The 25573-nt window shown below is 40.2% G+C and overlaps 1 protein-coding gene across 2 annotated transcripts in view; it reads right to left on the bottom strand.

Moving 5' to 3' along the window:
* The window catches only part of USP54 (ubiquitin specific peptidase 54), a 2015813-nt gene that overhangs the window by 130654 nt on the left and 1859586 nt on the right, over positions 1-25573 (bottom strand). The window contains exon 21 of one of the 2 annotated variants that reach the window (XM_078643238.1): positions 23272-23412. The exons of the other annotated variant lie outside the window; for it this stretch is intronic. Coding sequence (XP_078499364.1) covers positions 23272-23412 — 141 coding nt within the window. The remainder of the gene's footprint in view (positions 1-23271; positions 23413-25573) is intronic. 2 annotated transcript variants of the gene reach the window in all.

The following is a 25573-nucleotide window of genomic DNA, read 5'->3' as shown; positions in this document are numbered from 1 at the left end:
ATGGTCAGTGACATCACTGATGACATCACTGATGACATCTCAAATGACATCACTGATGACATCACTGATGACATCACTGATGACATCTCAAATGACATCACTGATGACATCTCAAATGACATCACTGATGACATCACTGATGACATCTCATTTGACATTACTGATCACATCACTGATGACATCATTCATGTGATAATACGATGAACCTCTTCAGACTCTAATATAACCTTAGATACACTCAGTGTAAACAGACACTCATAGACTGTCACTCATCCATGGAGTTACTCAGACACTTAGTCAGTCATGCAAAGAATCAATCACACCTCCATTTCCTCAACTATACAGTTATACACACCTTACTTATTCAAACATATACTAAAACATATTTACTCACTTATACAATCCTGTATACAAGTTCACAATGATCCATACAGCCACTCACACATTCACTGGCTCTTATGCACAGTTATTTATATATGTCAACTTTCACATGTACTGTGTTTTACATATGTACTTACTTTGACATGTAGCACTGAGATATCCATTCACTCACCAATACACTCATGCACACAGTCAACCGCCCATACAGCTGTTTCCACATGCACTTTTGAACCCATACATCTAGTCAATCAACTGCTCACACATCTATGCAGAGAGTCATACACCTCCCAGCCACCCACACACACACTCAGTCTCCCATACAAATGCTTTGGCAACCAATCAATAACCCATACAGTTAATCATATAGCTAATGATCAACACATGCAGCAGCTTACACACCAACAGACATAATGATGCACAAATTAAGACAGTTTAGTCACTAACCCATGCACTCAGTGAGACACATTTAATCAGTCACTCATACAGTCAGCCATGCCCCTACTAAATCCTTCATCAAGACACTTATACATCCACTCATTCTTCAATATGTAAGACATATTTTAACTTTACAGAATTATACAGTCACTGGATGTAGTCATCAGTGATGTCATTTGAGATGTCATCAGTGATGTCATCAGTGATGTCATTTGAGATGTCATCAGTGATGTCATCAGTGATGTCACTGACCATGTCATGAATGATGTAATATGTGACATGATCAGCAGTGGATTGCGGGTGCGCGATATATAGTTAGTGCAACTAACTATATATGGAATTTCAATGGTTTTGTGTGAGTAAAATAAGGTTTTTTAAATGCTAATTCCTAACTATATATGGTCTATAACCTATGGTTTTTTCAGTGAATTTTCAAGGTTTTGTAAATGCTAATTCCTAACTATATATGGTCTATAACCTATGGTTTTTTCAGTGAATTTCAATGGTTTTTTAATAGCAAATATCTACAGAAGTAAAATGTATTCTTCTTTAAATCCAAAAATATATTTTATATGTTTCTTAATAATTTTTTTTTAATATTTTTTTTGTTTCGCTCCCGGTCCGCGAACCGGGAAGCTTCCCGTTAGCTCAATTCGATTCCGCGATCCGGTCCGCGAACCGGTAACAAATCAACATAGTGACGGTATCGCGTTGCCGCGTAATGCGTCTTATGACGTACTGCGTTAGCGCACCCGGAAGTGCCCCGGGGCGCGGACCGAGGCGCGAAATGCAACTCCCCGGAAGCGATCCGCGGCGCGAAAGCGCGACGTATCGCGTTGCCGCGAAATGCGTCTTGTGACGTACTGCGTTAGCGCACCCGGAAGTGTCCCCGGGCGCGGACCGAGGCGCGAAGCGCAGCGAACCGGAAGCTAACCGGGGAGCGTTCCGCAGCGCGTAACATGAAAGTTAGAGTCATGTGACTTGTTAATAAAGCTTTTCATTGGTTCATTTCACTTTTAGTTTCATAATTATGGAAGGCTAGGTCAGGTGACCTAAAAATAACACTTTTCATTGGTTGAGAAGTATTGTTTTTTCCAAATGATGAAAACCCCTCCTTCTTTCCTCACTCTGACTTTCATCATTGTGAGAGGAAGACCTTTATTAATACTTGAGAAATGACTTCAGTACTTGCTTCAGCTGGTGCACCCCCACCACCACCTCCACCTCCTCATGGGAAGAGAGGACCACCTCCCCAGGTGATCACCAACACAGAGGAGGAAGAGGAAGAACTAGAGGAAGAGGAGAGAGAAGAACCACAGTTCTTGGAAGAGGTGCCCCGGGTTTCCCATAGGAAAGCCAGTTTCATCTGGCAGTTTTATTCAATCCCTCCAGGGCAAAAGAAAGTGAATGCGAGGTATGTCACCTGCCTCATCTGCAAAGAGAAATTATCAAGAGGGACTGATAAAAGTATAGCTATGGGAACTATACCATGCATCGGCACATGACCAGGAAGCATCCACTTAATTACAGCCGGGCGGAAATACGAGATATGGAACAAAACCCAACAGCAACTCCTGTGGCCAGGTCAACATCGTCAATATCATTGACACCAGCAGAGGCACGGGAAACTGTGCCAAACATCCAAGAGAATTTTGGGCACATGAAACATACTTGTATGCACTGTGGTGCGTTGATATCATGTGGTAACATGAGTATTAATGCCATCAACCTGGCTTATGACAATCATAATTGCCCTAACCGCCCCCAGTAATTTTTTTTTGCTCCTGTTGAGCCCTTTTCAACGCCTGTTTTTTGTTGTTCCCCCCCCCCCAAAAAAAACCAAAAAAAATATAAAATCGTTCAAAAAATACAAAAAAAACAAAAAATGTTCAAAAAATACAAAAAAAATATAAAACAACAAAAATATAAAAAAAAAGTTCTTTTCAGAACTACCTTCCCTTTCCAAAAAAATTGCTAGAATGTTTAGCACTCTGGCAAGCTCTATTTCTTTTGGTTCGCTTCCGGTTTAGCTTCCCGGTACGCGTACCGGGAGCTAACCAAAAAAAAAACTTTTTAAAAAAAAAGAGTAAGTATAAGGAAAGTAAACAGAGAGTGATGTTTCAAGAAAGACAGCTATAGGGAGTAAAGAAGAGATACTATTTAATAGATCTATTTACCAAAGAACAGACAGAAGATGGTATAATTGTGAAAAACAAAATAGATAACGAAGTGAAAGAAAAACAAGCATTGGCATAGCCAATAGGTATCGACTTTTGGACCTTCTAAGTCTTTAGTTATGCAGCATAATATCCTTGGTGCAGCAACATCAACTGTTGCATGGCTAAACACGTATAAGGTCCCAAAGGCGAGACCTATTGACTATGCCAATGCTTGTTTCTTAAGTAGAATTGCAATACGTATGGCTCTTCCATGTAAAAAAATCTTATCTTGTGCTCTAAAGATTGCTAAAGTCTCGACAGAGAACAGGCTAGATTGTAAGTAGGGTAAATTGCGCTTGGTGATCTGTTTGAGGGAGCGTCTGCTTTGCCTGGTGTCTTTGGAGAGCAATTTTGATTGTTATACTGGACAATATAGCCCTAATGTAAATAACATAGGGGCATATTATCAACATAGGCAATAAAAGTTTTGCAGCTTTTATAGGCAGAAATGTGTCGCTAAAGCTGCTTTTGCGGCAGAAAACTGCCGCTAAAGCCGCTTTTGCACCAGTTTTCTGCCAATAAAAAGAGCAATAATTTTATTGGCTGCATTCATAATATGCCCCTTAGTGTGCTTCAACTACACAGAGAAAGCATTATGAACAAATAGTGATACAGTGATCAGTCAAAGACACTAAGAGTAATAGAGACGGAGTGAGTGAACAAGAGTGAGGAACTATGAGAAGAGAGGGACTGAGAAAAAAAGTGGAAGGAGTTGAGTAAGTAGGTAATAGAGAAAGGAATGAGGGAAGTAGCAAAGGCAGGAAACTGAGGATTAAAGAAATGAAGCAGTGGAAGTAATAGTAGTTCAATGTGATAGAAATGTAACGAAAAGAGTACAAAATACTTACCTTATAATTGTCGTTAAATTCCTCACTTTTTATTTTTATACTTTCAATCTGTGAAAGAGAGAACAAACATTTGAAAAATATAAAAACATGTATAGAAAAATTACAAAAGACAAGGGCAAAGATTGAAGGACAAACAGTTTTTCAATAACTTTGACACTTACAGAAGCTACACAGTCCTAAAGATATACATTTTAAACTAACACTATCTTGATGCAGATGAAGTGAGGCCTATCTTAAAACATGGTGCATCTTTTGCATTGCTGTTGTCTCAGAAAAGTGTCGCAAGACACTAAAATTTAAAATAATTGCTTCAGGATGCCAATAAGATGTCTACTATCCAGAGTTTTGTTTCAGGTGAGGCCTACTCAGGGTTGCAGATGAAATTTCGAGTTGTTGAAGAGAATAGAAGACATAATACATGTGAAGGTCTACCAATGAAGTGAGTCATGTCCACTGCAATCTTCAACAAAGTCCAAACCTCCTATGTTTCCCTGGACAGACCTAAACTTGATCTGCACAATGTGATTCGTAATGATAGGAAACACAGGTGATGTAATTGAAATACATGCAATTTATTTTGCTCATTTCACAATCACATCACTTCTGTTTCCTTTGCTTAGGTATCTCATTGTGCAGATGTAGTCTAGCATATCAAAGAATACGCAGAAGTGCAGCACTGCATGCAACAACTTTGACACTTACAGAAGCCTCACCTTCTCCATGCCTTCTACACAGTTCTACATATACATCATAAATGGAAACATTACAGAATTAATTATACATGTTAAATGGTTTATTTTTGCTGTTCTCAGAATGTATCAAAATTCACTAAAAACAGTGACTTGAAGGTATTCATCATGTAACAGCGGGGAAAAAAAAACACAATCAAAATGATTGTGTTTAAAAAACCCATACAAGATCAGAAATCAAAAATCAGAACTCCTTAAAGTTAACTTACTTTCCATGACGTCCAAGGATGTCCTATGAATAGCTTATACTCTTTTGTGCTGTTATTACTTTCAGCCCACCAGTTTCTGAAAGAAAATCTCCATCGTTTTTAAAAACATGTTACATACAATAAATGACTTCTTGCTCTCTACCACAAGATTCCACAAGGCCAAATTTTGTCAGAGCCATGTATAACTCTTGGATTTCTTGTTAGCCAATCCCATCATTTGGCATTCCCGCAACTTTCAGAATTAAAATGTTGAAGATCATTTTCACAATCCTGGAATAGTAATATCTTCCCCTTCTTGCTCAGTCATGTTCTACATTTCGTATGACACTGATACTGCTTAATATGAAGCAGACTTACACTACCTCTATGAGTACTACAATTATTTAATTCTCTACATCACTTTTAATCACAAAGTAATGTAAAACAGTAGACAGCATTGCAGACTTACATTCCCTCTACTCCATGTTTTGATAGGCTGCTTTAATTAGCTTATGAAAAGAAACAGTTTTTCTGAACTCATTTAAACTGCACATACATGTCCATGATGTCCAATCCTATGATTAGAAGTTATGTCTCTGAACTACACTTATCCTCAAGGCCAAATTGTGTAGGAGCCATTAGAACTTCTTGAAATTCCACAGATCATATCCCGAGATTATTTTCCTAAAATTTTGGTTTTAAAAACACCAGGTAAGAGTTTTTAAGGTCATACGGCAATTTTTTTTTGAAAATTACAACAGAATCATTACAGAATGACCAGCCATTTCTAGACTTTAAATAAGCTGTGTAATGTCCTGATGATATTGAAGGGCCGTCATGATATACAATTGCTGTAGTTACAAAAGTCCTTCCTGATATTGACAACTGCGAAGCTACAAATTTTTTTATTAAAGTTGTCAATTTTGTTCCATCAGGCCTACATCGTTGGAACATTAAAATGATGTACTGGCCATATGTTCGTATAAATAATGTGGACATCATTTCAGATTTACATTGGCTACACTCCATGTTGTGATTAGCAGCTTTTACTAGCTTATTAAAGGACACTGATTTACTGTCTGGCAAAGTTAAATATACAAATCTTTCTGAGTCTACACTAGTAGTACTTGATACCATACAGTTCTCGCAGTCATGCTGCCATTGATAAGAAAGCCCAAACAGCTGATCTACATCTACACCTTCAGCATGTAATACATGAAGCATATACATTAAAAACTCCTGACAATCTTGCTGAATATTTTGAGAGAATTGTGTTTGGCCTGAACATCTATCTAACAGATTTCTAATTTCAGACACACTTTCTATGTTTCTTCTATCAGTGGTACATTTCTCTAACACAGAATTTAACAAACTGCAAAATCTTTGATCAGAATTGACCACAATCTCTTCTTTTACATTTTTTAGAGAAAACAAAACATTAATTACTACATTAGCATAGCAGTTGACACCAGAACTGTTTTCAAACTGAAAACCAACAACATCTTCAACAGAATCCTCTTTGTTTCTGCTTGTAATTTTAGGTTCATTCACTTTTTGTCTTTTTGCTACAACCTGCCCAGTATTGTTCTCATTTCTTCGTTTCCGGCCTACCAGACGTTTCTCAAACAAAGGAAACTGAGGCAAATGTGGCACATACTCTCTTCTTAACCTATTGTATTCCTTAACACAATCTAGATCTGCACAAATGTTTCTGACATCACAGTCAATCAAGTACAATCCCGATAAAGTTCTAACTCGTGACAATGCCACATATGCCATACCCTCCTTGAACACAGAACTGCCAATATTCACCAATGCAGTGTCTACACTTAAACCTTGCGATTTATGAATTGTCACCGCATATGCCAAGCAAACAGGGAACTGCTTACGGCGAACATATAAGTCTTTTACAAGCAAAAATCTAGCAGAACAACGAGCAATTAGCTGTACTTCCTCAATGCCATCAAATTTAATTTTTAAAAATTCAATTCCATCTCTATTTCTGTATTTCACAAAATCAACAACATTACCCATTGATCCATTTACCAGACCTCTTTCAACATGTAAATTCCTTCTTAAAATTATACGGCAGTTCAAGCACACATTCAGAGTCTTTTCAAAACCTGCAGTTTTAGATATACTCTTCTCTAATTAATCCAATTTTGTTTTCAGATTCTCAGACAAAATAATTGTTGATCCCATATGCTCTACTCTATCAATAGCTTCCACTTTCACAATCTCTTGCTTTTCTAAATGCAACATTTTGTTGTTAAATTTGGCACATTCTGCAAGAGTTGGCATCAAACATATTCCAGATTTCTTATCAGTAATTTTCTGAAAAATATTCTCAGGCACAACATCTTGTTCTGGATATAAATTTGACAGTAATCGTGCATGTAAAGCTTCTTTCCCATGCTCGGTCACTTTTCCAATTCTAACATCTTGTAGAATAGTCTTGTAAACTTCATCCTTTGCCTGACGCATATTTTCATGCAGTTCAGCATAATTGAAGTTTAACCATATATTGACGTTGCCAATGCTGCCTAGGCACTTCCTGGTATCTTCATGCGTGAGCATTTTGAACACAGGTTGCCCTTTCACTGGTGTCAGCTGCAGAAGATCTCCAAAAACAATGATGTGTTTGCCACCAAATAACACATCATACTCTGTTTTGAGAACTTCTTGCATCCTCAAATGCACAAAGGCAAGCATGACATTGGAAACCATGTTTACTTCGTCAATGATAAGAAGTTTCATTTTCCTCAAGATTCTTGAAACTTCAAAACAAGCATCTCCAGATAGCTTGTGATATTCTAATTTGTTGTCATGCTCCACTGGCAGCATCAGTAAACGATGTAAAGTAATCCCTTTAATATTATGTGCTGCCAGTCCAGTTGGAGCAGTGACAACACAAGACAGTGATGACTCTGTCCTTTCCTGCAAATAGCATGAAATTGCTTTAATGAGGAAACTTTTTCCAGTTCCCGCTTCTCCACTCACGTACAGTCGGACAGGCTTCAACGACGTACATGAGCACTCTTTCTTATCATGACTTAATCCATGATCAATTTGCATGGTAACTTCGTCATATATTTTCCTCTGCTCAACGTTGAGTTGCCTTTCCAACTCTTCTAAGTTAACCGCATCCTCTTGAGCATGTGCCATGGCTCTTTCCACCTCATTCATAGCAGTGGCAGCTTCATTTTCAATAAGAGGTCCTCCTAGTGGATCCTGACTCAATGAAGCAGAACTCTGACTGTCCTGAGAACTGTCTCTGGCAATCTCGGCTGCAATCGTTGCTTCCTGCTCAATTTCCGCATTCAACATTTCTACATATTTGGGAAAAGCAGGACATTCTATGGTCTCCTTGGCGGCATTGAAAGAGTCTTCGTAACAGAGGAAATCTCCAAGCAGTTCCTCTTCTGCACGCCAAGGCTTGAAAAGTTGCAAAAGTGCTAAATAGAAAAACTCCTTTTTTTCAGGAGATTCGCCACTCAATTTTCGATGGTTTATCAAGTGGCATTTTCTTTGCTTGACCAGACATCCCTCACTTCCTATTACAGCATACACTCCTTTCTCAGTATCTTCTTTGATGTTCCTCTTGAACATGTAATTTTGCAGAACCTCATACAGACAAACATTCTCTAGGTGACTGCTTCGATTTGGATAATATGTATCCAACATGTTTGTCTTCAAAATGTCGGTACTGTTTGGCTCCTTTTCCGCCAAATACTCAATTTCCCGCACAGGTTTGAGAACTCGATTACGCGTTGCAGCAAGACCAAGACTCGCCCAAACGATACTCCTGGACTTGGCATAGAGACTTGCTGAAGACAACCGGTCAGAACATTCGTACGCTCCGATTTCTCGATGCGACAACATCTTCAGACTGAAACTGTACAACTTCTTGCTGAGGCTCTTTTCATGGGAAATGTCCTCCCACATATCCTTCAATTCTGTCTTCTCTTTTTTGGTGATGTACGACGTCACATACCGAGCCACAGCCATACAGTTATCAGCCACAAACTGTATATCCATGTTAGCATTCCACATGGACAAAATCACCGGGTTGTAGTCGTTGATATACTTGGACTCTTCGTTCCTCTTCAAATTGTAAGTGTTTTTAGGTGATTTCTTCATCACATTATGTCGCAGCGAAGACATCAAACTGTTTACTCTTCCTTTAGAAATCACCGGTCGTGGGAAGCCGAAACGACATTTGGTGTAGAACTTGTCTTTGTTTCGGAATTTACGACGGCAGTACTTTCCACATCGATGGCTTTGGAAACGCAGAACTTTTTCTCTTAGGCTTTTCTTCTCCTTTGCGTTTGGAACAGCACACGTAGAATACTGTTGGATGAAACTCATCACTGAGTCTTCTGGATCCGTTCCAAATTTAGGTGCATCCTTGATCCACAGCAACATATGTATATGAGGAGCACCTCTTGCTTGGTACTCCTTTCTCCAGAAGAAATCCAACACCTCTCCAAGAGGTGGATTCTTCTTATTCATGATGAAAGACATCATAGCTTCAAATCTATGATTGAAGTACCTACATACATTGACTGGATCCAAAGAGCACAGTTCTCCGGGTGTCTTGAATTCGATGTTTTCTACGTTAGCATTTGCCTCTCGTAGAAATTGAAGTAAGTCTTCCCAGCCATACTCGGCACAACTCAGAGTGAGGAACCATGTGGGAGTACCTAAGTTCCTCAGCATACATTTTAAATCACCATGACGACGGTACCAGTACTCATTAGTACCACGCTGACACGCCATGAGATTAATCAGGTGAGATTCCAAAATACTATCTTGGACATTCACTTTATCCATAAAATCACTTGCCGAGATGTTTTGCATGTGTATACCACTTTTCAAGATGTGGTTCACTGCATTTGACAGTCCAGACAGATCGCTTTCAAACAGGAGATGAAACAAATAAGGAATGCATTGTCGAAACCTAGCATCTCCTGCATACAATCGCAAAGTCCGGTATTCAGAAGCAGGAATTTGATGAGGTCGCTCATCATATCTTCCTCCCTGACCTGTTGGAAAAAGCTGTGGGAAACACCGAGCTTCCAAACTTTCCTCCCAAACACTAATGGGACTCCCTTTGGCTTGTTTCATTTGAAACAACTCAATAGCATTCCCCATGACTTCCTTTGAATGCAAAGGATGAACACTATAATGTTCATATATTTCCTCACTAGTAGAGGGTTCTACTTTCTCAATTTGACCAGCACACACATCGCTATCCTCTTCCTCACTTACTTCCTCTTCTGCAACATATACATTCTTATAGTATTTATTATTTTTTTTCAAATACAATGTTGCCTTTTTAACTTTCCTAACATCTACTAAATCTTGCCATATTTTCTTATTCTTTGTCGGAACCCCATTAACTAAGATAACCAGAGGTTCCTCTTCCACTTTTTCTACTCCAATTGTGTTAATGTTTTTCTTCAAATCTAGAGGCAAATAAACAACTCTTCCCTTTAATCCTCTCTGTAAATCTGATGGAGGCAATTTCCCTGTCTTTGGCTCCATTCTTACAATAGCCTGAAAGGGATGGATACTTTGAATCAAAATAGATTCATAAGTATTTAAATCCTTCAATTCAGAAGGAATCTCAACCAATTCCAGATTATTATGAACTGCTCTAGCAGGCATCTGGTTTTGTTTTAATTTGTTACAACAATAAGTACACACACGTTGATCCAATCCCAAATCAAAACAATTTTCTACCATCAAGTATGTTGCAAAATCCTTCCATTCACTATTATTTTCCCTTTCACTTTTTGCATATAAATCCACTAACTTAGTCTGATTCTTATAATAAGTGCGTCGACAACACACACAAGTGAAATTAGGCCTCTCACTTGATTTCATGTCAAACGTCGCAATTTCCCTCTGGAAATTATCTGTACTGGAAACATGTACAGTATCTTCCAAATGACCCTCTATTTCTTGCTCAATTTCAACATTCTCCTCTTTACTTCCAAAGTAACAAAACTCAATTTCTTCACATATATTCCTCACATCTATTTCAGAACCATGCAAAAGAGCAGCGCATAATTGTTTCAGCATAATTGCTGGACTCTTAGCATAATACAACATTCTAACTAACTTCCTCACTTTGTTATGATGCACTGCTAGCATCCTGAAATGATGAAAAACACTCTGGCATACTCTCCTGGAAAGACAAGCCAGTGAATGACCATGCAAACCTGTCACTTCTCTCACTCTGCAAGGATCTAATTCTTGCAACAACCTTATTTTCTGCTTTAAACTTTTCTTGTTAAATGTCCGTACAAAATCACAAAGCAAATTGATAGAATCCTGTCGCACACTGCAAATACTACTACACTTCCAGGTGTACACAGGACCCTTAGCACGTCTTCCTAAAACCTCATTACCTAACAACTCTTCTGCCTCTGTTGTCACAAGTTTTTCTTTTTCAACTGGACAACCATCTTTCACTTCATAAGCACGACCACTGATGTCAACTGCATGCACCAAATCATTATCCTGGAAATAACTCTCTTCATTAAAAAATGCCTCACAGCTTGAACTATGTATCCATTCTCCAGAAAAAACTTCACAAAAATTACTACGATTAACTATTCTCTTCCATCTACTATTTCTTTTGAAATCAAAAATTTCCTTGTTTAGCTTCCTAATTCTATTGATTATCAAAATAAATAACTTACGTTTAATTTCAAAAGCCTGATCAATAACTTTCTCAACTTTTTTTTTCTCCTATAAAAAACTAATTTCTGTTGACCTTTCTTAATATTTTTTAACAAATTGCCAATTATCCTGTTGCGGAACATTCGTTTACGAATCTCCCAAAACTGTTGTTTCCTTCTACTATCATGCACAGATTTATCTCTTGCTCTAGCAGTAACATTTTCATTTGTCCTTTTCTTTCCATTTGATTTACTTGTCATATTATGGATTGAAACATTTTCTGTACTAATATTTTTTTTATTAGAAATATTTCTTATGAAATATTTAGAGCTCTTACCCGGTGCTTTCTTCATGGCTTGAGAAATCTTTTTGTTAGAGGACTGCTGCGTTTTTTTTTTCTCCTGCTGTCTTTGACGTTTTGCAGCCTTTATCTCTCTTATTTTTGTAGGCATCTTGAAATGATCTGCAGTTGAATTCGAGGAAAAATATAATAAAAAATGTTATTAAACATTATTATCAAACAGTAAATCAGTAATAGTGATCAAAAACATAACACACTACTTGACATTTTATTTTGAAGATTTTTTAGTCATTGCCATTTTTACAATACAGAAATACCAGAAAAGAAATGACATTTATATTTATGTTACCTATGCTATTTTATATGTGAATCTGATCTAATTTTATGAGCATATTTTAATATTTTATTGAAAACACTACACATAACCTGTTTTTGAAGGTGTTTTTATTTTTAAATTAAACGGTTTACCTTTTTACTTTTTATTGATTATAAATTTTAAAAATAAATGTTTATATTTCCAAAGGCTGAAGCAAGTCAGCTTCCCATCCAATATCATATAATTCAGACAAATCTGCATCCTCATCACGCTCTTCTTCATCCTCAGGATTTAAATCATCCAATGGATCAACATCCACTGATGTTTCAATTACAAGTTCAATGATGAGGTCAAAATCAACTGATTGCAGATTGTCGCTCATGTTGAGGTTGTCTTTATCTTTAAAGAAAGATAACAACAATGAGATGTTGCAGAGTAAGAGACAAATCTCACAGATTATAATAGTAAAATTATTTAACAAGAGTAACATTTTGCAGCTATTATTTAACCATGTCCAGCGATGCTGAGCAGGTGAAGCCTATGTCTAATTTTTCACTGAACAGGACTCATCTGTTCTTAACCTTGGATAAGCCTCAACGACTCTGTGTCCCCTGCACATACTCAAATGTTAAAGTGCAGATTTATATTAAATGGCACATCCCCAGGCATGCACCAGTTAATGTGCACCACTGCTTTACCACCCATGGTGTGCCGCATTTACAATCAGATAGGAGAAAGCTGCTTCAAAACCCTGCGCCTGCTTGAAGCTGGCATAGGTCTTGACGCAGCATTGTATAGATGGGGCACCCCTGAGCCTTGCTGGAGCTGCATCGCACTTACGATACAACTCCAGCAATGCGCCACCTTTACAGCACAGATACGTCACGCATCTGTGCCATTTTTGCCCCATGCTGCGCCGCATTGTAAATGCAGCACACCATGGGTGGCGGAACAGCGGCGCAAAATGACTGGCACATCCACTGCTGCATCAGTTTCATGTGGCACGTTTTTTTTACACCATGACACATCTGCCTAAATGCATCAATTTGTAATTTTCTCGCCTCATAGCAAATATTTTGCACCGCCACTGCGTCACAAAAGTGACGCACAGTGGCGCAAAAGATGCATACACCTATCATAAATCTGTCCCTAGCATTTTAAATGATTAATTCAGGATGACGATAAGGTGTGGCCTATGCAGAGGTTTGTTTAAGGTGAGGCCTACTCAGGGTTGCAGATCAAAGTTACGCTTGATGAAGAATACAGAGGAGATAATACATGTAAAGGCCTACCAATGAAGTAAGTAATGTCCACTTTATTGCACCAGTCATCATAAATGTATCCCTAAGCTTCTTATCTTGTTACAGATGAACCACCATATGTACATGACATTTTAAGTAATTTCCACATGTGCAGTGTTTTCAAAATATAATTTGAAAATCGTTTTTGGGGAAAAGTAATGGTTTGCAAAATTATGACAAGGACATAATGGTGTATGCTTCTCTATAAAGCATTTCAGTATCTCTAATGTCATTTTTCCCATATTACATTATAAGACCTTTCCCCATGAAGCACATTCCTTGTAAATATGCTCCCACCTGTGCATTGCAAATTTATATTTTCACTGTTTCAGACACATAGCCATGTTGAAAGTGACCCAAAAAAATTGCAAACGTTTCCCCATGAAGCACATTCCTTGTAAATATGCTCCCACCTGTACATTGCAAATTTAGATTTTGACTGTTTCAGACACATAGCCATGTTGAAAGTGACCCCAAAAATTTGCAAACGTTTAAAAAAAAAAAACATTCATGTGTCTTAATGACATTTTAAGTCATTTCCCCATGGAGAATGTTTTCTAAGTGGCACAAAAGAGGTATACACCTATCATAAATCTATCCCTAGCATTATAAATGATTAAATCAGGATGACAATAATATGTGGCCTATCCAGAGGTTTGTTTAAGGTGAGGCCTACTCAGGATTGCAGATTAAAGTTACGCTTGATGAACAAAACAGAGGAGAAAATTTTATTGTAAATGCCTACCAATGAAGTAAGTGATTTCTACTTCATTGCACCAGTCATCATAAATGTATCCATAACCTTACTTAAATTGTCCTTAAGACACATAAAAGCGTTTTTTGATTGGCTTTCCTGCATGGTAGGGTCACTTTTAACATGGCTATGTAACATAAACATTCAAAATCAAAATTTTCCATGTACAGGTGGGAGCATATTTACAAGCAATTTGTGCCACAAAGAAAGGTCTGACATTAAAATGGCAAAAATAACATCAGGGACAGTCAATTGCCTTATAAAAAACCATACACCATTATGTCCTTCTCATGCATTTAAAAACAATTCCTTTTTCCCAAAAACGATTTTCAAATCATAATTTCAAAAAACTGCACATGAGAAAATGACTTAAAATGTCATTGAAACACATTAAAGCGTTTTTTGATTGGTTTTCCTGCATGGTTGATTCATTTTTATCATGGCTATGTAACACAAACATTCAAAATCTAAATTTTCCATGCACATGTGAGAGCATATTTACAAGCAATTTGCGCCACATAAATCATAATTTTCTCCTTAAAGCACACTATTCTCTATCTAAAGTAAAGAAATATTTTCTCACCTTAGCAAATACTTTGAGTTTGAAAACAGTCTCAGAAACACACCAATTTGTCTTCAGCAGAGCAAAAGGTATGCACTCCAGAGTCTGCAGCTATCAAAAGCACAGAAATGGTGTAATTCTTCACACATATTTCTCATGTCACCCAATCAAAACTCTTCCCTCACTTTTTTTCAAATGAAAACCCTTCCCCCTCTGCCCTTTCTGCCTATTTTCCATAGCAACCACCTCTTGGAGAAACTCTGGTGTTTGCAAATTCACACAACAATGTTGCAATTGAACTCTCACTGCACCTGCATATCCAGTGCTTTCTTTCATTTAATGATTTTTTATTGACCACTCAAAATACATCTTTCAAAGAACACATCTCTACACCCTAACTTTCTGTTTTCATCAATCAAAATCCACCAATCACTGTTACTACTTCATGAACACAGAAACTCCACAGTTTTTTTCATTTCAAACTCACATTTTTTCAACTGCCATTTCATTGCCACACTTCATCTGACTGCAGGAGAACCTTCTCTCACCATGTTTTCTGTCTGGATTGTTGGTCATAGTTATATTCACTGGGCTCAAAGGTACGTTGAAAGCAGGAATTTACCTAACCTCAATTTACAAGATGTGGAAATTAAGTGGTTTGGCCAGAGAGGATTAAAATGTCACCAATTGATACCATTGGTGAAAACCTTTATGCATTTGCCAAAACCTGACCTGTTAATTGTGCACTGTGGAGGTAATGACTTGGGCACTTTGACTGGTGTAGGTCTGGAAATGCTTTTAAAGGACACCTTTGAGCAATTAATGGCACTTTTTCCTCAGACTGCCTTGGTATATTCAAATATATGCCAAAGACAGAAATGGAGGTGGTCAAACCAATTTTGTCCACAAATTGAGAAGTCGAGGAAGCATGTAAACAAATCTGTTTCAGCTTACATGAGAGACCATGGAATGGGCTCCCTGTACAACAATAACTTGCGTTACTACATGCAAGATATCTACAGAGGAGATGGAGTTCACTTCTCAGATGAGGGCAACAGAGTTTTCACTCTGAATTTAAAAATGTGCATTGGTACCTACTTATAAGTACCTAAATGTACCATAAACCCAAAAGCTCTTCTCAGAGCTACCCTACATCTAATCACTCACAATTATTATTTTACTCTAACTATTTTCACTAATTTTCAACAAAATACGCTCCCTGGTGCGCTACCCGGTACGCGTACCGGGAGCTAACCTCGCGAATTTTTTTAAAAAAAATGTTTTTTTTTCGCACATATAAGCCTCCTCAGCCACCCTCAGAAAACCTAGGGGGTCAAGATAACTCTACCGTGCCCCCTTCTACCCATTCTGAACATTATTTGCCCTCCATCTTGTATCTTAATTCGACCGAAACACAAAATGGTGGACTCCCGGAACGCTTAAGGTACGCTAACCGGGGCGCTCAACGGTTCGCGTACCGGGTCGCTCCCTGGGAAGCGCACCATCAAAAAAGGTGGGAAAGTATTTCACAGAAAAGCCACTGGAGACAATTTCACCAAATATAGATTAGCTCATACTACATACCAATCCCTACCATTTTCACAAAATTGATTGGAATTCCATTTAGCCATTTAGCCTGTAGACCTCTCTAAATACCCTGAGGTAAATTACTTCACAAAACACATCTGAAGTGTTGGAATTGACAACCAATTAAAATGTTACTTTCATTTTCTACTTTTTTTACCTGACATTTGATTGGTTATGTACCCGAATATATATAAAGGAAGAGAAGGAAACACAGCCATTTTGACTACTACTTCCTGGTGTACATTTCAATAGGATTTTCATTAATAACTTCAACTTCTTTTTAAAGGTAAGTTGTTATTTTTAAAACTGAAGTATATTGTGCACTTTAAGTTAATATGGCAAACTTTTTCTGTTAGTTATATACTATCCCTCTGTAGTACTTATAAATTTAGATACACTTTTTTATATTCCTACTTCCACTCTGATACTATACACTGCCCAAAGATAAATTCTCTGTTAAAAACTGCCTATCTAAAATTAATCCCAACAGTGCCCTACCTCTACTAATATATATTTTTTTTATGCAAATTTCAGGAAAAATGGAAAGTGAACAAAACATTTCATTTGAAATTGTCCTTCCAGAGTCCAACACAGAAATCATTGATCCAAATGAGATTGAATTTATGGATGAAACATGGGACCAAGAACTACTGCAATGTGTACAAGCAGTAGATAACCTCCTTGCAAATGAGGACATTTTACAACCTCAGAGACTACAATCTATATTCCATGATTATGAAATTTCTGACAATGAAATGTTAGAAAGTTTAATAAATTATGAAACACAATAAAAAAAGTTTAAAAAAAAAAAAAATAATCAACAAAACCAACAATCAATTAACATACAGCATTTGAAAAGTCTATCATTCATTTTTTATTGTGATACGCTCCCCAGTACGCTTCCCGGTTCGCGTACCGGGCGCTAACCACGAAAAAAAACAAAAAAAAAATTTTTTTTTTTTTGCTTAGCGGGGCCCCTTTAAAGCCTCCACATCAAACCTAGGGGGTCAGGGAGGAGCTAGTATGCCCCCTTATGGTTATTTCCCCCTTTGTTTTGGCCTCCTCTTGTCTCTCAATCCTACCGAGAGACAAGATGGCGGCCGCTCCGGACTGTTTAGAATGTTGACAGACACCGGAGAGCCAATCAGCTTAGCTACGCGAAGTTCCGGTACGCTTAAGGTCCGCGGACCGGAGCGCTGCCCAGAGCGCGCTTACAGATATATATCTTTTTTTAAACGTTAATTTCTCAAAATCCACTGGAGCACATATATTGAGACCTACAAAAGGCACATCGGGCTACCAGTCCCTACAATTTTGCCAAGTTTCGTGCAAATCCATTCAGCCGTTCGGGCTAAAAGTGAGGCTAACCGCCCTATGGAAAAATCAATGTTAAAAACACGTTTTGGGACCCCCCTTTTTTCTCGGCCCCCCCTGGACGAACCCCCCCAAAATTTTCAGGGGCTGCTCAGAAACAAAATGTTCCATTTTCCTGAAAATTTCAGCCAATTCCGTCCACAAACGCCAAAGTTATTAGACATAGAATTTTCAAAAAACCCATAGGGAAAAAATCCTAACTATATATACCTACTGGCGACCGCCAGTAGGTAATATATATATGTTACGAGGATTCCTTGTTAAAAGAACCGGAGGGACACAGCGGGGAATACCAGAAGAAATTTATTGTCACAGGAGCAATGGCATGACGCGTTTCGGTCTGTGCCTTCATCAGATGCCTACTCCAACACAGCAGATCCCGCCAGCCACCCGCAAAGTAGTCACAATCGTTCTTCCATTGGTGGATGTTCAGGTGGGTGGAGTAAAAGTAACGAACAGCACTGCAGTCGCGTAGGCAGACTGCAAGTATCAGCATGCACCTCTCACGGCTTGCAGGTAAGTTACTCCCCTCCAATCTCTGTGTCCTTGGGTGGGCCCTGACAGAATATTGAGCGTGGCTTGCGGGTCTTGGCAGGCATATGCTGGTGAAATAAATGACCCTCCTGGGTTCCTAACGCTTCAACCGCATTTGGTCCAAAAGTCAGTTTCAGCCGGAGAAAGTGGATGCAGTGATCCCAATCCCTACATGAAGTCACAAACTGCCAATTGTGCAGCAGCACCTTGCTGAGAATGGATGCGGTGGGTTAGAGCCTGCCCAAAACCTTGGAGAGCGAGAAAAGTTGCTGTAGCTGTCCTTGTGGCTCTTACCCTCGGTGAAGCGGGTCTTCTCCAATGCGCCCAGGACTAGGGCAGAAATATGTCACGGAGGATTCCTTGTTAAAAGAACCGGAGGGACACAGCGGGGAATACCAGAAGAAATGTATTGTCACAGGAGCAATGGCATGACGCGTTTCGGTCTGTGCCTTCATCAGATGCCTACTCCAACACAGCAGTTCCCGCCAGCCACCCACAAAGTAGTTCCAATCGTTCTTCCATTGGTGGATGTTCAGGTGGGTGGAGTAAAACTAACGAACAGCACTGCAGTCGCGTAGGCGGACTGCAAGTACCAGCATGCACCTCTCACGGCTTGCAGGTAAGTTACTCCCCTCCAATCTCTGTGTCCTTGGGTGGGCCCTGAACAGAATATTGAGCGTGGCTTGCGGTTCTTGGCAGGCATATGCCGGTGAAATAAATGACCCTCCGGGGTCCCCAACGCTTCAACCGCATTTAGTCCAAAAGTCAAGTTCAGCCTGAGAAAGTGGATGCAGTGATCCCAATCCCTAAGTGAAGTCACGAACTGCCAATTGTGCCGCGGCACCTTGCTGAGAATGGATGCGGTGGGTTAGAGCATGTCCAAAACCTTGGAGTGCGAGAAAAGTTGCCGTAGCTGTCCTTGTGGCTCTTACCCTGGGTGAAGCGGGTCTTCTCCAATGCGCCCAGGACTAGCGCAGAAATATGTCGAGGAGGATTCCTTGTTAAAAGAACCAGAGGGACACAGCGGGGAATACCAGAAGAAATTTATTGTCACAGGAGCAATGGCATGACGCGTTTCTGTCTGTGCCTTCATCAGATGCCTACTCCAACACAGCAGATCCCGCCAGCCACCCGCAAAGTAGTTACAATTGTTCTTCCATTGGTGGATGTTCAGGTGGGTGGAGTAAAAGTAACGAACAGCACTGCAGTCGCGTAGGCAGACTGCAAGTATCAGCATGCACCTCTCACGGCTTGCAGGTAAGTTACTCCCCTCCAATCTCTGTGTCCTTGGGTGGGCCCTGACAGAATATTGAGCGTGGCTTGCGGGTCTTGGCAGGCATATGCTGGTGAAATAAATGACCCTCCTGGGTTCCTAACGCTTCAACCGCATTTGGTCCAAAAGTCAGTTTCAGCCGGAGAAAGTGGATGCAGCGATCCCAATCCCTACATGAAGTCACAAACTGCCAATTGTGCAGCAGCACCTTGCTGAGAATGGATGCGGTGGGTTAGAGCCTGTCCAAAACCTTGGAGTGCGAGAAAAGTTGCTGTAGCTGTCCTTGTGGCTCTTACCCTGGGTGAAGCGTGTCTTCTCCAATGCGCCCAGGACTAGGGCAGAAATATGTCACGGAGGATTCCTTGTTAAAAGAACCGGAGGGACACAGCGGGGAATACCAGAAGAAATGTATTGTCACAGGAGCAATGGCATGACGCGTTTCGGTCTGTGCCTTCATCAGATGCCTACTCCAACACAGCAGTTCCCGCCAGCCACCCACAAAGTAGTTCCAATCGTTCTTCCATTGGTGGATGTTCAGGTGGGTGGAGTAAAACTAACGAACAGCACTGCAGTCGCGTAGGCGGACTGCAAGTACCAGCATGCACCTCTCACGGCTTGCAGGTAAGTTACTCCCCTCCAATCTCTGTGTCCTTGGGTGGGCCCTGAACAGAATATTGAGCGTGGCTTGCGGTTCTTGGCAGGCATATGCCGGTGAAATAAATGACCCTCAGGGGTCCCCAACGCTTCAACCGCATTTAGTCCAAAAGTCAAGTTCAGCCTGAGAAAGTGGATGCAGTGATCCCAATCCCTACGTGAAGTCACGAACTGCCAATTGTGCCGCGGCACCTTGCTGAGAATGGATGCGGTGGGTTAGAGCATGTCCAAAACCTTGGAGTGCGAGAAAAGTTGCCGTAGCTGTCCTTGTGGCTCTTACCCTGGGTGAAGCGGGTCTTCTCCAATGCGCCCAGGACTAGCGCAGAAATATGTCGAGGAGGATTCCTTGTTAAAAGAACCAGAGGGACACAGCGGGGAATACCAGAAGAAATGTATTGTCACAGGAGCAATGGCATGACACGTTTCGGTCTGTGCCTTCATCAGATGCCTACTCCAACACAGCAGATCCCGCCAGCCACCCGCAAAGTAGTTCCAATCGTTCTTCCATTGGTGTATGTTCAGGTGGGTGGAGTGAAAGTAACGAGCAGCACTGCAGTCGCGTAGGCGGACTGCAAGTACCAGCATGCACCTCTCACGGCTTGCAGGTAAGTTACTCCCCTCCAATCTCTGTGTCCTTGGGTGGGCCCTGAACAGAATATTGAGCGTGGCTTGCGGGTCTTGGCAGGCATATGCTGGTGAAATAAATGACCCTCCTGGGTCCCCAACGCTTCAACCGCATTTGGTCCAAAAGTCAGTTTCAGCCTGAGAAAGTGGATGCAGTGATCCCAATCCCTATGTGAAGTCACGAACTGCCAATTGTGCAGCGGCACCTTGCTGAGAATGGATGCGGTGGGTTAGAGCCTGTCCAAAACCTTGGAGTGCGAGAAAAGTTGCCGAAGCTGTCCTTGTGGCTCTTACCCTGGGTGAAGCGGGTCTTCTCCAATGCGCCCAGGACTAGCGCAGAAATATATATATATATATGCTTAACTTAACTGGACTTTCCATGCGTGGTAAAAGCACCAAAAATGCATGCATGGTAAAAGCACTGTGGAGTAACTGCAGGATTGTAAATGCTGTTTCTAATTTACAGTTGATTATATGTGTGTAAACAAATGTACAGGATGTGTTACATAAGACAGTGAGGGTTACAAGATGTAGGAGTCCAATGTCCTTCAGAGCTCACTGTGCTTTATTAGAAGGATTAAAATGTATGAACTGCAAGTAACAAAAGATCTTTGTGTTAAAAGTAGTAATCAGCTTCACTAGCTACATAAAATAAAAATCTGTCATCTGCATGTTGCAGGAGACATAGTAAGCCTTTATGCTGCTTTAAGTCAAAACTGGGTATAGACAAAAGACAGATATCTGCAGCAAATGAGTTAACCTCCAGAGTTATCTTGCGATTATTATTATTGCCTGAGATTTACTGGCCACGCAAAGATCTCTGCAGTAGTTTTAAAATAAATGTATAAGTTGAGGCCCAGATTCTGTGTTGGGTTTGCTTCCATTTTTTAGTACAACTGCAACACAGAATCTCACTTGTTAAATTTTGTAATGCAATCAAATATATTTGTGATGGAACTGCTAAACATATGTCTGAGGTGCTAAGATCTGATGTTGCTTCTTGTGATGTCATTTCCTGTGAGGTCATTGGCTGTGATGCTACTTCCTGTGATACCACATGCACTCACACATGCTGTATGTCATGTGTCATGATAACTTTCAAACTGCCTAACTTGGCTAGTTCTCCCACTTCTTTTTTAGGACTTTAGCCCTGGACGTACCAAAGCTGTAAAATCTTTATTATGCTGCAGTATCACGGACATCCACTCATATTTACCTTTGCATAGAAGATACTCAGTACTTATAGTGATGTTGGAGCTGGCAATACTTTTTCAATTCAACTCCTAATTTCACACCCTGTTCCATTGCATGAGTGCTGGAATGTGTACAAGTGGATGGGGATAGTCAATGGTGTGCTCCTACAACAATCGAAAGTAAGATTTAATATCTACCTATTTATCCATTCATCCATCTATCTATCTATCTATCTTTCTATCTATCTTTCTATTATCTATCTGTCTGTCTTTCTGTCTGTCAGTCAGTCTGTCTCTCTGTATGTCAATCGCTGAAAACACACAAATCTAAAGTGACGTATAGTTAGGTGAAAATATATGAGTTCATAAGCAGTGCATGGTGAGTGCACACATTATAGTTATAGTGGCTTCAGTTATTAAATCGGGTGACTGTAATTGCTTTTATGTAGCTTAAAATGTAAATAAATGTAATAGCCATTTTCTCCTAACTATAACACCTCTTTAACATTTATGTTTTCTGAGATGATTTATTGCGAATTAGGATATTCTTGTCATACCTAACTATAATGTCACTTTACCTTGGATTGTTTTCGGAAATTTCTAGTTTTTTTAACATAAAGTAATATTACCATTCCCACTGCTGCAGTGCAAGGCATAGAGTTGGCCGCAGGGCATGACCTGCGTCAGGCCTGGCATCCAATCCCTCGTTGACTGCTGACTCCCTACCACGCATGGCCTTTGGATGTGTGCAGTGTGTGGTTGCCTGAAGGGCCTCAGTCGAACCTCCTTTGGGCTGCTTACATCAACACAAAAAAAACAGCTTTCTGTATCAACATCTAGCTTTCTGCCAAATTTGGTGTAATTCCATGCAACTGTTTTGGCTGTCCTTGTTTTTAAAGTTCCGTTGCGAAACTGCATGAGGAACAAAATGTTTTGAGGCCCCCCCTTTATCTCAGTCGCCCACTTGACAGATCACCCCAAAACCTTCTAGGAAGGAGCTGAGATGGATTACCTTTTTATTTTGGAAAGTTTTATTAAGATTTGTCAAACTGTGTCACATTATTAGAAAACCATGTATAAAGGCGTTGGAAGACTTTCCCCTTAATAGTCCTCTGATATTCTAACCTATGAAGCAAAACAAACAGCTAAATACCAAAATGACTTGCCATAACCTGTGAGCAAAATGTTGTACCATTATAATCATCTAAAGAAAGAAAAACATTCCTCACTATGTACCCCCAACTCAAATTCCAACAGTCCGTCTAACAATCAGGGCCATTTTACTTACAAAACTGCGAGAAGAGACGAGTATCTCCTCCCTACTACTGACGGTGGTCCCACTGAGGCTGCAAGCCAGGCGGCGAAAGTTCTCAGCGCTGTACAACTCGTCATCTTCAGACTCCCCGCTGCAACCCCTAGTGTAGGCCACCTGCAGACACACACACAGAGTTCAACATTCAAAAAGGCAGAGTCAGGAGTAATCCACCCACACACTAATCTCAAGCGGTTGTAGGCACGTAGTTAAACAACAGAAGAAGATGGTTAAAATGTATTGCATCAGACTCTGGAAGTCCTGATTGCAGTCAATATCCCCAAAATGGGAACCATGAAAGAGCCAGCACAGCAGCTACCTAAGCTCTTGTCCATCTCACAAAATCAATTACAGCAAGCCTGTCAAATGATTGATTACAGGGAACGCTTTAAGTTATAATCATAATTAAAATGACACTTGCAAAGAGTTGCATTGACAAATGATGCGATGAGCAGAATAGACAGCTAAGCAGCGATGCATTACATCAACTCAAAGTTGCAAGTAAATTCTTTAGCAAAATTCTTTACGGTATAACATTTCTTATACAGATGAGATTATTGTGGATGTTTATGATGAAACAGTGAACCTCTCTCCTTTTTTTTACTGAAAATACAGTTACACTCATGACTGGTGTTAAAAATTCTAAAGTGTGCACAATATTTGTTTTTACAATTAGTGCTCAAAAGCTGAAATGAGAAACATGTTAATATTATGATCATTGTCTCCTGTAGTCATAACACCAACAACAAAAAGTAGCGTTACTATGCTTACCAGTAATATGGGTATACTTCTTCAAAAGACATGTTCTCATTATGCATCAGTTGGACCTGTGCCAATTGATAGCAAAACCTGTATCAACAGTACAAACATTTTTAGGTCTCGCCTCTCGTCTTCAATACTAAGAGGCTGATTCTGATCCGGGTCAGAAAGCTTTCCGACCAAGCCGGATCCGGATTGTTTTCCGAAGAGTCGGACTCCTGCAGTACGACCCAGCGAGTACGATGCGGCCGTATGCTGCCGGACTTGGTTTGGTCGGACTACCATAGAAGCCAATGGGAGCCGGTCGTACAACGCATACATGGGCTCCCATTGACTGAATGGGTATGTCTCGCACAAGGGCCTCCCTACAGTGGGTACGCATTGGGCCATCCGCACCGTACATGCTTGTATTGGGGAGAACCTTGGGTCTCCCCCTGTGTCTGAGTCGTAGGGCTGCCGGTGACAGGGGGTCCGACGCGGACCCTCAAAGTCAACTCCCCAGACGTTTTGCAAGCCGGACACTCCAGCTCGCACCGGCCGTCCGACGCGTGCATCGTACTGGCTCGGTTGTAAATCGCATCCACTGCACGCCGCGGTTAGCTTACGGCTGGGACGTACAGAGCGGTTTGTACCCGGCTCGGTCGGCAAATTTCAAGTAGCTTGCAACGTACTTGCTCGCTCGTACAGCTGTACGAGTCGGGTGGAAAACACGCGTACGGCTCTTAGTTTTTCCGGCCAGATCGCATTCGGTGCCCTTCCGACCCGGATCGGAATCGGCCCCTTAGAGGGGTTTGGGTCATCCCATTACTTATCATTGACTGACTTTCTAGTCAATATCACAGGCTTGCTTCTTTAAAGGATTTAATACCTTTCCTTTTGTTTGTCTGTCCCCTCTAGCTCAGGCTCTTTACCATCCATTCCATTGGATAAAATGGTATGTTTTCACTGCTTATATTTAGGGAACTTCTGTTCTTCTACCTCTCCAGAGCCCTAATGAGGTTCAGTGAGGGGACCACACAGTGCCCCTGCTATTCTATTATCGGTATGGACCCAGGGAGGGCATTTCCAGAGCCTAATAACACTCAGAATGGGGCTGGACACCCCTCCTACCTAAGATTTGATTTAGGCCTTGGGGATGGGTTCTGCATCTGCAATGCAAAGATTTATAACATGTTCAATACCTCAACACATCTATAATGTATTAGGAGCACATGCATTTTGAAAACACTGTACAAAATAAGGTAGATCATTACTATGGTAGATACCTGCTACTATATAAACTATTAAAACAAACTAACATATTTGTTGGAAGATGTCATCAGTGATGCCATCAATGATGTAATTTGAGTCATCAGTGAGGTCACAAATGATGTCACAGAACATGTCATGATTGATGTAATAGGTCATAAGCAGTGCATGGCTAGGGTGTAAGTTATAGGTAGCTCTGCTAACAATAACTTGGGAATATCTGTTGTTTTTATAGGTCAAAAAGTGACTCATCATGACATACACATGAATC

This window comes from Lissotriton helveticus, chromosome 5_1 (genome assembly GCF_964261635.1).
Source record: "Lissotriton helveticus chromosome 5_1, aLisHel1.1, whole genome shotgun sequence".
NCBI classification, from domain to species: Eukaryota; Metazoa; Chordata; class Amphibia; order Caudata; family Salamandridae; genus Lissotriton; species Lissotriton helveticus.
This window is presented reverse-complemented; position numbering and strand designations above follow the sequence as displayed.